The sequence below is a fragment of the Geotrypetes seraphini genome, chromosome 1, assembly GCF_902459505.1.
Source record: "Geotrypetes seraphini chromosome 1, aGeoSer1.1, whole genome shotgun sequence".
Classification (NCBI taxonomy): Eukaryota; Metazoa; Chordata; class Amphibia; order Gymnophiona; family Dermophiidae; genus Geotrypetes; species Geotrypetes seraphini.
In genome coordinates, this window is record NC_047084.1 from 211585148 (window position 1) to 211597524 (window position 12377).

Genomic DNA, 12377 nt, shown 5'->3' on the forward strand with positions numbered 1-12377 from the left:
TAAGACCTAGCATGATTTTTAAAAGGTGCTCCTAATATAAGCCCTACCCCAAAAATAAGCCCTAGTTAAGTCCTTTTCCTGCCCCTGCCTCATTCATAAGTGTTTGAGGCTTGTGCTGTTAAGACAGAGCTTACAGGAATGGGGCAGGAACTGCGGCATAACTTACGGAACGGGAAAATTGAGTTCCTGTGGATACGGGGACAAATTTGTCCCCGTGTCATTCTCTACAAGAAAGTTCCACATAGTTCCAAAAGACTAAGGGCTCCTTTTACAAAGCCGTCCTAGGGCCTTAACGCGCGGAACAGCACATGCTAAATTGCCAAGTGCGCTAGCCGCTACCGCCTCCTTTTTTGAGCAGGCGGTAGATTTTCAGCTAACATGTGCTAATCCAGTGCGTGCATTAAAACCGCTAGCGCGGCTTTGTAAAAGGAGCCCTAAGTCCACCCCATGTTGCTCATTGCCAGGCATACGCAATGGCTTTCCCTAACTTGATAATAACTGTTTATGGCCTTTTTTCCAATAATTTTTTAAAACCCATTTTAGACCCAGCTATGCTATGGACTTTGAATCAAATTAAAGATATTGCCGACTTTAGTGAATCTAGGGCTACAGGTCTTGAATTAACCCTGAGTTATCCAATTAGTACACGCTAATCCTAATACACCAGCTGGATAACACAGGAATGCTCACTTTTGGCCCCCTCCCAAAAAAATAATAATAATAAAAAATAGCTAACATGCAGGTTACCATGTACTTAAAGACAAAATACAGCAAAAAGGTATTGAAGCATTTTATAGTGGCCTGTTGGCGCATGTTAACCACACATTAAGACCCAGATTCTCTATCCAGTGACAATATTTTAGGTGCTGGTAGGCACCCAGGCTCAGTTAAAAAAACACATTTAAATGACATTTTTAACTGAGTTTCAAGGTGCCTAATAAACTGGCATTGGAATCACACCTCTGTAGATGCTTTAGGCTGCCTAACGCCACTGTGGGCATTGCTAACGCCGGAAGTGATGTTATAGGCCTAAAGTGCCTACAGAGGTACGATTGACATCAAAGGTAGATGCTGGAAAACCCTGGCCTACATTTCCAGTACATACTTTTGCTGGAGGCACAATTCTGTACTTGACATGCGATCGGCGGCCGCTTTTAAGGCGGCCACAGACAACACCACCGGTTACAGAATCCGGCTGTAAGGGCTTAACACCCTTTAGTATAAAGGCCCCTTAAATAGATAATCAGTGCTAGTTCCATAGCTCACCTGATTTTGTGCACGCGCCCAACAAGTTCACAATGTTCAAGTGAGGTCCAAGATGTGTCATTATTTTGAGCTCTGACATTAGAGCCTGTTTTTCGCTAGATCTAGCAGTAGCTGTTAAAGAGAAAAAAAAATTCTAGTTATGAAGGGTATTGCCAAGTCTTGAAAAAGTGACCAAGCCTAAAAACCCTACTGGATTGCGGCCCTCGTTGCCCACCTCAGATCAAGGCATTGTGAATGGAGATGTGATATAGTATAATCACCAATTCTAAAAGGACCAGCTATATTAAACACATTAAAATATAAATTGCCCCAGCTCATATAATTATTTAAAGCACACTATTCTATTAAATGTGGAGAGAAAAACCTCAGAAGATTTGTTCCAAACTACGCCCTAAAAAGTGTCATACATACATAGAAACATGATAGCAGATAAAGGCCAAATGGCCCATCCAGTCTGCTCATACAAGTTCACAAACTGGATTTTATGTTTTACAGTATTGTGAAAGGCTTTTTATATTCTATATGAAGTGGTACACTTTGGCAGGTGGCTATACGAGTATTAGACTCATTCATTTGATTGTAGGCTCTTACGCAGGCACTGTGGCACAAACATGTCAGTTGTCTAGATACAGATATACCCGAGCCCACTCTTTGTTGGGATTTTAATAAAGAACATTTTGAGCCTTAGTCTTTTAGCTGTTCTTTTTTTCTTCTGCAAATTAAGCTCCGTCAATTAGGATGACATAGTCAAAGGACCAGATAGAAGGGTTTAAAAGACAAATGGGGGAAGAGTGTGGCGGAGTAGTTAAAGCTACATCCTTAGCACCCTGAGGTTGTGGATTCAAACCCACACTGCTCCTTGTGACCCTGGGCAAGTCACTTAATCCCCCCATTGCCACAGGTACATTAGATCGATTGTGAGCCCACTAGAATAAACAAGGAAAAATGCTCGAGTACCTGAATAAATTCATGTAAACCATTCTGAGCTCCCCTAGGAGAACGGTATAGAAAACTGAATAAATAAAGGGATATTGATTGATAAAAGATGGGAAGTGTTACTGTGGAACAGAGGAGTAACCTAATGGTTATTGTAATGGAACGAGAACCTGGGGAACTGGGCTTGATTCCCTCTGTAGTTCCTTGTGACCCTGGGCAAGTCACTTAACCCTCCATTGTCCTAGATATAGATTGCGAGCCCACTAGGGATAGAAAAAAAAAAAAAAAAGTACCTGCATACAGTATGTTTAAAATGCTTCGATTGTACCCACAGAAAGGCAGTATATCTAATCCATAGCTCTTTACCCTTTATTTCTGGTCCCAAATGAAAATGTATGTTTTCATGGGTATATGTATATGTTGTCTTAAAACTTGTACTCACGTTTTAGCATTTTCACAGCTACCTTCATCACTGGCTGAGAACGATTTAAACCATATGCAGTTCCTTCAACTACTTTGCCAAAGGCACCTGATCCAAGAATTCGACCTGCATAGGATAGATGTTATTTTTACTGGCTCATTATGACATCCTTACATAGTATTGCTAGAATTATTGCCCCACAGTATAGACATGCCCCCAGTATAGACATGATTTTGCCGAGTTTTATCGATGTAAATGTATACTGTTTTGAACAAAGTTTTGTGTAAGCAATATATAAACCTTAGGGGTCCTTTTACTAAAGTGGGCTAATGGATTAGCATGTGCTAAATGCTGCTCATTGTATTCCTATAGGCCAGGGGCAGGCAATTCTGGTCCTCGAGAGCCGGAGCCAGGTCAGGTTTTCAGGATATCCACAATAAATATGCACGAGATAAATTTGCATCTCAAGGAGGCAGTGCATGCAAATCCATCTCATATATATATTCATTGTGGATATCCTGAAAACATGACCTGGCTCTGGCTCTCGAGGACCGGAATTGCCTACCTCTGCTATAGGCTAAATGGCAAACTAATTCTTTAGCATATGCTATATCCATTAGCACATTTAATAAATTAACAATGTTTGTTTTCCTTGACCTTCATTCATATTGATTACTTATTATTACAAAATATTCTAAGCAAGCTTCATATAGGAGTTGAAACATGAATGAATGAAGAATGGATGGAATGAAGGATTGATGATTAAAATAATTTTGATAGTTAATTACTAGTCTTCCTTTTCTCTTTTCCAGCCCCTCATTGTTTCCCTTTGTATAGTGTTCAAAGGCTACATGTTCAATTTCACTTACCCAATACAAGTCCATCTCTTGGAAATTCCCATCTTGAGTCATAGGGCAGCTGCATTGGGTCCACATATATGTACTCATGGCCATCAGGGCTAATGGACTCGATCACTCGCCATCTTATTTCATATCGTGGTTTCTGCAAACACAATAGCATGTCACCTCTTTGTTTTCTTCTCTTCTTGTTCGAGTCCAGTGTACTAAAATGTGCTAATACTGGTAATTAACATATTGCATATAAACCATGCCAGAATGAAGACTAAAGAACAACGGTAATGATATACAAATGAGGTAGAAGGTATATAATACAACGTTAAAATACATCTGCATCCGAAAAGCAATTGATGTGCATGAATTTTAGCTGACCTAATAGGTAATGAGTTGTTTTGCAGACATTTATTTCGGCTGCTACTATTTATCATTTCTATAGCGCTGAAAAGTATATGCAGCGCTGTACATTTAACATGCAACAGACGGTCCCTGCTCAGTTTCTCATTAAGGGCTCCTTTTATCAAACAGCGATAGAGTATTTTACTGTAGGACAGCAAGGTAAATGCTCCGATGAAGTTATAGAGTAATACTTTAAAAACAATAGGAAGGAATATTTTTTCATTCAGAGCATAGTTAAGCTCCGGAACGCGTTGCCAAAGGATGTGGTAAGAGCAGTTAATGTAGCTAGTTAAAAAAAAAAAAAAGAAGGTTTGGACAAATTCCTGGAGGAAAAGTCCACAGGCTGCTATTGAGACAGACATGGAACAGCAGCATGAAATGTTGCTGCTACTCTTTGGGTTTTTGCCAGGTACTTGAGATTTGGCTTGGCCTCCACGAAGATGGGATACTGGCAAGATGGACTATTGGTCTGACCCAGTAAGGCTATTCTTATGTTTTTTCTGCTGGCAAGTCCTCTCTCTATAAATTCTATAAAGGATGCCTAGCAGTTGGTTGACAACTGTGTGGAGCAGCGACTACAAGTTAGGCACCAATTATAGAACCGGGCCCTAAGGGAGTAATTCTATACTAGTTAACATCTAAATAAGCACCCATTTTAAACAGGAAAGTATTTTAAAAGGTATTAGCGCCCAGCAACTTTTGGGAATTCAAAGACATCTCCTTAGCAGTCCCCGCTTGTGAGTGGGCTTTTGAAATTTGGGGGTGAAATTGCATTATTGGGGCATCCAGATGGTCAAGCCTGAGGGAGGCAGGGTGAACATGGGCAATAATACCACCTGGTGGCTGATGGGGTGGGATGGGATCTAGAAAGACCTACGAATTACACCCCATGGAAATGTAAACATCCTGGGATGTTTATGAAAGATGCGAGCAAGATGTAATCATCTAGTTGTATGTACATCAGTTTGAGAAGGATGATTAAGTTTTAAGTTGTTTTGTGTAGAAATTAATAAAGCTATGAATTGGAGTTATTCCATCAGGAGAAGGATAAGAGTGTTTGGAATCTGTAGTGAAGGCATCAAGTATGCAAATGTTTATGTTGTGGCTGATATATATGCTTATAATTTAGGCATAAGCAACTACGCCAACCATAGAGCTGTTGTAAATTCTTTTACCTAAATGCTGAAGATACACCTGTGTATGTGTTAGTCCCACTCACGCTCTGACCAGACACTACCTATGTGGACATGTATATAAGTTATGCATATATTTACAGAACAGTGTTTTACACTATTTCCTTCAAGTTGAACAGGGGTCCTCCAACAGCATTGCTGCCAATGAGGAGTAGTGCTTCAATATTGTTTTCAATTGCTGGGGTCAGGCATGTTCCCTGGAGTCCTACAGAGCTTGCCTGTCCCTCACTATTAAAAATGTAATAGGGAAATAGCACCCCCTACTGGTAGAGGGAACAGTGATACTTTAGAACAGGGGTGCCCAACACGTCGATCGCGATCGACCAGTAGCTCAGGAAGGCAACGCGAGTCGATCGCGGAGCCCATCCCGGGCTCCGTGATAGACTCGTGTTGCCATCCTGATCTACCGGGCCAATCAGCCTTCCTCTCCAGTGTTCTCTCTAGGGCCTTTTATCTGGGCGGTCTGCCCAGCTGTCATCTGCTGCTGCCGCCACTGCTGAACATTTAAAAAAAACCAAAAAAAAACCAGCTTGGAGATTTCAGCCCGTAGCGAACTTATGCTCCGTGGCTCTAACGTGTGCGTGCCGGCTTCGCTTCTCTTTCCTCCGAAACCGGAAGTTATGTTTGGGGGGGGGGGAGAAGGGAAACCGGCACGCACATGTTGAGAGCCCTGAAGCAAGCGTTCACTATGGGCTAAGGCGGGAGACAGGTTAGTGAAGCATTTGCTCTTCTTGCTGCTGGGTCCTGCCTACTTTCTGTTTCCGCAAAGGCAGGATCCGGCAGCATTTCCCCCAATAGGTCGATCGCGATCTTGGCCAATCAGCCTTCCTCTCCCCGACGGCAGAATTGACGTCGGGGAGAGGAATGCTGGTCGGCCGAAGCAGGGAGAGCCTGGGGCAGCATCGGCTTTCGGGCCTGTTATTGGTGGCGGTTTGGGTCCTTGTCCCCGATGGCACTGGCAGTGGCTTGGGGGAGGGCAGGGAGAAAGAAAGAAAAAGGGCAGGCAGGGAGACAGAAGGAAAGAAGAGAAACATAAAAAAAAAGAAAGGGAGGCAGAGAGAAAGAAAGGGCAGGGAGAGAGGAAGGAAAAGTTGGAGGGAATGAGGTCTAGAGGAGAGGAAGCATACAGGCTAAAAGAAGGGAAGAAAGATTGGATGCACAGTCAGAAGAAGAAAGTGCAACCAGAGACTCATGAAATCACCAGACAAGGTAGGAAAAATGATTTTATTTTAAATTTAGTGATCAAAATGTGTCTGAATTTATATCTGCTGTCTATATTTTACACTAAGATCCCCTTTTACTAAACCGCAATAGAGTTTTTTAGCACAGGGAGCCTATGAGCATCGAGAGCAGCGCTGGGCATTCAGCGCAGCTCCCTGCGCTCTAAAAACTGCTATCGTGGTTTAGTAAAAAGGGAGGGGGGTATATTTGTCTATTTTTGTATGGTTGTTACTGAGGTGATAGTGCATAGAGTCATCTGCTTTGACCTCTTTGGAAAACCCTGGAATAGGAATGATAATTAACATTTTCTATGCGTACAGTGTGCGTTGTGTTTTTTAAAAATTTTATTGTTGGTAGATCATTTTGACTTGGTCATTTTAAAAGTAGCTCGCAAGCCCAAAAAGTGTGGGCACCCCTGCTTTAGAATATTTTTTTGCATTTAAATGCATGTATCATTATTCTAAACATTTATGCACATAATTGTCATGTAAATGATAGCACCCACTTTATAGGGTTATCCTCTAAATTCTAAAAACAAGAAAAGAATCCTAAATTCAAACCTGTTTCCAAATGATGACCAGCACAATCAGCGAGATGATCACAATCACCAACAACACCAGAACCGCGGCAGCCACTGTTAACTCCGAGCGCACCACTGCAAAAGCAAAGAGAATCAGATTGGAAGCCGCCTCAACTCCTTTCAATGCTGAATTTATATTTCCCAGTGAGATTTAGCCATATTAAAGCAATGGATGGAAGCTATCCTACCAAAATCATGGTATATTGTGGAACATAAGAATCTGTGGAAATTCAGTGATACACTTCTCCCTCGGTATTTGCGTAGGTTAGGGGCAGAGCCGGACCACGAAGTGTGAAAAATCACAAATAACTTTGTGCCGGCTCTGGCCCACCCCCAGACCTTACCTAGTGGTCTCCGCCTCCGATCGCCTCCTTCCGTGTGTGTTGCGTGTTTGCAGGGGCCAGTGCGGATGCTTCAGTCTCCTCTTTCCCTGCTCACAGCAGCCATTTTCTATTGGCGATCTGCAAGGGGCAGGAGTGTAGGAAGATCGCTCCTGCCCAGAAAGCCCGCTAGACCACCAGGTAAGGCCGGGATGCTGGGGGGAAGGCGGGAGGGAGATAGGGTAGGTCCAAAATGAAGTATTTTTTCTTCCCCCTCCTCCCCAAATCACGCATAACCAAATCCGCGGATTCAGAGGGGGAAGTGTACTTGTATTTGATTAAGGCACCAGTTTCAAATGGGATCCTTGGCAAAATATTACTGTAAAATGGAAGCCCCACTTACAGAGTCAATAGAAAATACACAAATAACACTATTAAGAGCTATATATGCAATGATGGTCATCCTCACCCTGTAGATTTATGATTTTACTACCTAGCAGTATATTAATGTAAAAATACATGACATTTTTAACTGGCACCTATATTTTTCAGAAACAGACTAGCAGTCATTTCAAATTTTCTTGCCAACACATTCAGAAGAAATGCAAAATTGGGTTTTAGAACACTAGCGGAGATAACTGGCTAGTGGCGATTTAGAACATCTCTGATCTGAAAATTTACAGATCAGTACTCAGCTGCCCCATTTGGCATTGTTTTTAAATGCCAGTTGCTGCATGGGCAGAGTGTGGCACAGTGGTTAAAAAGTTTCAGCCTTATCACCGTGAGGTTGTAGGTTTCAGCCCACGTTATTCCTTGTGACCCTGAGCAAGTCACTTAATCCTCCCATTGCCACAGGTACATTGGATATATTGTGAGACTGTTGGGACAGACAGGGAAAAATGCTTGATTACCTGAATAAATTCATATAAACTGTTCTGAGCTCCCCTGAGAGAATGATATAGAAAATTGAATAAATAAATAACATCTGAATATTCATTACTGCTATCCAGATACTGAGCAGCACTGAATAAGAAGGTAGGGCAGTTGTGACAACTCATGGTCTCTGATGAGCACAGCAGACCATCTGGGTTGCGAAAAAATACTGACCCGGCGTGTCCCCTTTTACTTGAGGTACCCTTCAGGCCTGGCCACAGCTATGCTGTGGTTTAAACCCCAGTATTTTGGGTAAAGATTTCCCTTTCCAGCAAGCAAGAAGGAAACTTCCAAAGGTTTAAGTTCTTAACAGGTTTATTATTCTTGGCCACTGGCCAGGCTTCATGTTTGGGTTCAAAGCACCCTATTTCTCATAGAACAATTCAACAGTTTCAAAAGTAACAAAAGCAAAGAATTTCAGCAATACACAAAAATACAGTTTGTCCTCCAGCAACTGGCCAACAGCCACCTCAGCTGTTGCAATTAGGTAAACTCCAAAAATCTTAGCTTCTTGGCCAGCCCTATGCCAGGTGCAAACACTGGATATAGAGAGGTACAGTATAGCAATACTTTCAGGCAGGTTCTTAAGATAGCTAGTAGCAATGCTTAACTTCATCAAGATATCTTGCCTCTGGTAGTAAAGGCTTAGATTTAACAAGGTTATCTTGCATGCAGGCAGCTTTTGCCCAAAGAGTTCTCAAATAACTGTCTCTGGTTACACTGCACAACAAAGTTTTTGCTTCCTGAACACTGCTGGGTGTTTCTTATAGAATTTTGGGTGCTGATCATGAATATTACATCAAAAATTACCCATCACGTACCATTTCAGAGAAATCTTCAATTTTGTCGTGATTTTTTCTTATATTTGGATGCAAACAATTTTTTCTCCCATAAGTGTCTTATCAACAACGGTTTGTGCCGCCTGGGTATGTCCATACATAAAATCTAGCCAGGTTGGAAGCTGTTTTATGGAAGATGACATCCTGGGCATGTCTGGGCAGGTCTGAACGAGCTTGCGCTGTCTCACCATGCTATAATGGTGGCTTCCATACACCGATCCTGCTCATTTGGTTAATATAGATAGTCCGTGTGTGTATATAGTATCAGTATAGTAAAGTATAGTAGTATAGTAGCTGTAGCAATATAACAGTAAGTAAGCTTGATGCTATAGACGTTTTGGTGTCGGGCAATATGTCTCGTCGGTGTCGTAACAGCCGCGACACATTCTGCTATATCTGTGGGGAATATACACTTACGCCTCAGAGACGTTCGATGACTGCCCTTGTAAAGAAAGCCTATCATCTGTATTTTGGCTGCAAAATAGGTGATCAAGACAAGCAATGGGCGCCTCACATTTGCTGTGCGACATGTGCTGTTAGTCTGAGAGCCTGGCTCAGAGGTACTCGAAAGACGATGCCATTTGCTGTTCCGATGATATGGCGAGAACAGAAAGACCATGTGACGGACTGTTATTTCTGTTTGACTAATGTGTCTGGTTTCTCTGCCAAAAACAAGAAGTCAATTGAATATCCTAATCTGCCTTCAGCAATGAGACCCATGCCACATGATGACAGTCTTCCAGTTCCGAAACCACCAGAGGATTGGACCTTAGACGAACCAGATGAAGAAACTGCAGTGCAGGGTTCTAACAGTGACATTGACCCGGATTTTGAACCATCCTCATCAGGCGATCCACATCTGATAACACAGTCCGAATTGAACGATTTGGTCAGAGATTTGGGTCTGTCAAAAGCAAAAGCTGAGCTGCTAGGTTTGAGACTGCAGGAATGGTGTTTGCTATCACCAGGTACGAAAATTTCTGTGTTTCGAGACCGGCATCATGATATAACCAAATTTTTTGCACAAGTCGACAGTCTCTGTTTCTGTTGTGACATTGAAGGATTGTTCTCGGTCTTTGGTTGTGATCACAACCCGGAAGAGTGGCGTCTTTTCATTGATTCGTCAATGTTAAGCCTGAAAGCTGTTCTGTTGCACAATGGCAACGTTTATCCTTCAGTACCTGTTGGCTATGCAGCACATATGAAAGAAACATATGAGAATATGGAAATGTTACTAAAGTATGTCCAGTATACCAGGTATAACTGGAATATCTGTGGAGACCTCAAAGTCGTTGCTCTGTTACTAGGACTGCAGCTTGGCTATACAAAGTACTGCTGTTTCATCTGCGAATGGGACAGCCGAGACAGAGAGTCGCACTATTCTAGAAAGAACTGGCCACTCCGTAAAAAGTTAGTTCCAGGACAGAAAAATGTAGCACATGAATCGCTTGTTGACCCGACAAAGATATTTTTGCCTCCTCTTCACATTAAACTGGGACTCATGAAGAATTTTGTGAAAGCAATGAACAAGGAAGGGGAAGGTTTTCGTTATTTAAGACAGATGTTCCCAAGAATAACTGATGCCAAGATCAAAGAGGGTATTTTTGTTGGCCCCCAGATCAGACATGTTATGAGTGACAAGCGATTTGAAGATCTGTTAGTTGGGCCGGAAAAAATTGGCTGGAAAGCCTTGAAAGACGTTGTTGACAATTTTCTGGGCAATTACAGAGCCCCAAACTACATTCAGCTGGTAGACAAACTTCTCAAAGCATACAAGAGAATGAAGTGCAATATGTCACTCAAGATTCATTTCCTCCATTCACACTTGGACTTCTTCCCCGCAAATCTCGGTGCTGTGAGTGACGAGCACGGTGAAAGGTTTCATCAAGACATAGCTACGATGGAGAAACGATACCAGGGCAATTGGAATCCGTCAATGCTTGCCGACTATTGTTGGATGCTACAACGTGATGCACCAGACACTGAATATAAAAGAAACTCGGGAGCAAAACACTTAATTCTGTTTCATTTAGTCGCTTGTGCGAAACGTAAACTTGACTATATATTTTATTGTCAGTAAACATAAAAATGTCTATTTCTCATAGTTCTTACGTGATGCAGTAAAACCAAAACCATATTTGAGCATACCAAGTTGGTACCTGTCATAATCACCAAAAACTTTTCAGGAATCAAGACTTAACCAAAAAATTGTTGTGCAGTGTTATAAGGGAAGCAAAAAGGTACAAATATCAGATTCTCAATCTTACAGTCCAGCAGCTTGCAATCATACAGAGAACATTTCTTGGGCACAGGCTGGCTCAGCATTCAGAACGGCTTCTAGGCACAGCTGTTGCACAGCACTGCTGCTAATTAACTACCTTTGTTCAATGCCCAAACCTCAAGAAAACAAAAATAGGAAAAACCAAACGTTTTCTCTGAGCTAGTTTTGAAAAGTCAAAAACCACCAGCTCAGAAACATTACAGTCCTTAAGCAGGAAAAACTTCTGCCAGCACAAGACACTCTTCTAGGCAAAATATTCCAAACAAAAACACAGTTCAAAATAATGTCCTCCTCAAAGAGTTAATGGCACAGTCCACACACTCTCTTTTACTGCAGTTGATTCTCCTCACTAGATTCTGGTACACTCTGTGCTGTTTCCAAAATCCTTTAAGTTTCAAAGTATTTAACTGTTCCAGTCATCTAGCCTCTCACAGTCTGGCTGGGACCCTGTCTCCTCTCTCCTTCCTGACTCCCTCACCAGCTTCCATTTAGTGAGCTCCAAACCAAGCCCCCTCTGCAAGGCTGAGGGGGGGGGGGGAAGGTAAATCAGTGGCAGTGGTTCCTAATCCTGTTCTGGAGGACCACCAGCCACTCAGGTTTTCAAGATAGCCCTAATGAATATACATGAAAGAGATTTGCATGTAATGAAGATGATATGCATGCAGATCTGCTACATGCATATTCATTAGGGCTATCCCGAAAACCTGACTGGCTAGTGGTCCCCCAGGACAGGGTTGGGGACCACTGATTAGAGAACAGCTACGTTTGCCAGGAGTCCGATTTCCCTGCTCCTTTTTTAAAGGAACAGCAAGCATTTCAGGAACAAGTCTCCTGCCAGGATTTCAAGGCTCTATACAAGAGTGCAAGCTTTCCTGCAGAACTTTCCCTGTCCCATCCTGGCTATTCCAGAGATAGTCATCGCATGCAAGTTCCAGGGCACTGACCTGTTCAGCTCTTCTGCACTGGAGCTAAACATTACACATTTCCTAGGAACAAAGCCGCTGCAGGCAGTGGGTTTGTTACAAGGTCTGTCCTATCTTTAAGCACTACTCCATGGCTCCATAAGTGCGGAACATCGACTTAAGCAGCTATGTGATAGCCAGCTCAGAAATAACTGGATATTCATAGCTAAAA

At 42.4% G+C, this 12377-nt stretch overlaps 1 protein-coding gene across 3 annotated transcripts in view; it reads right to left on the minus strand.

Annotated features, from left to right (window-relative positions):
• The window catches only part of PDGFRA (platelet derived growth factor receptor alpha), a 92535-nt gene that overhangs the window by 26620 nt on the left and 53538 nt on the right, over positions 1-12377 (minus strand). For all 3 annotated transcript variants that reach the window (XM_033945368.1, XM_033945376.1, XM_033945358.1), the window contains exons 11-14: positions 6851-6945; positions 3493-3625; positions 2645-2749; positions 1267-1377 (exon numbers count right to left, since the gene is read on the minus strand). In XM_033945368.1, coding sequence (XP_033801259.1) covers positions 1267-1377; positions 2645-2749; positions 3493-3625; positions 6851-6945 — 444 coding nt within the window. The remainder of the gene's footprint in view (positions 1-1266; positions 1378-2644; positions 2750-3492; positions 3626-6850; positions 6946-12377) is intronic.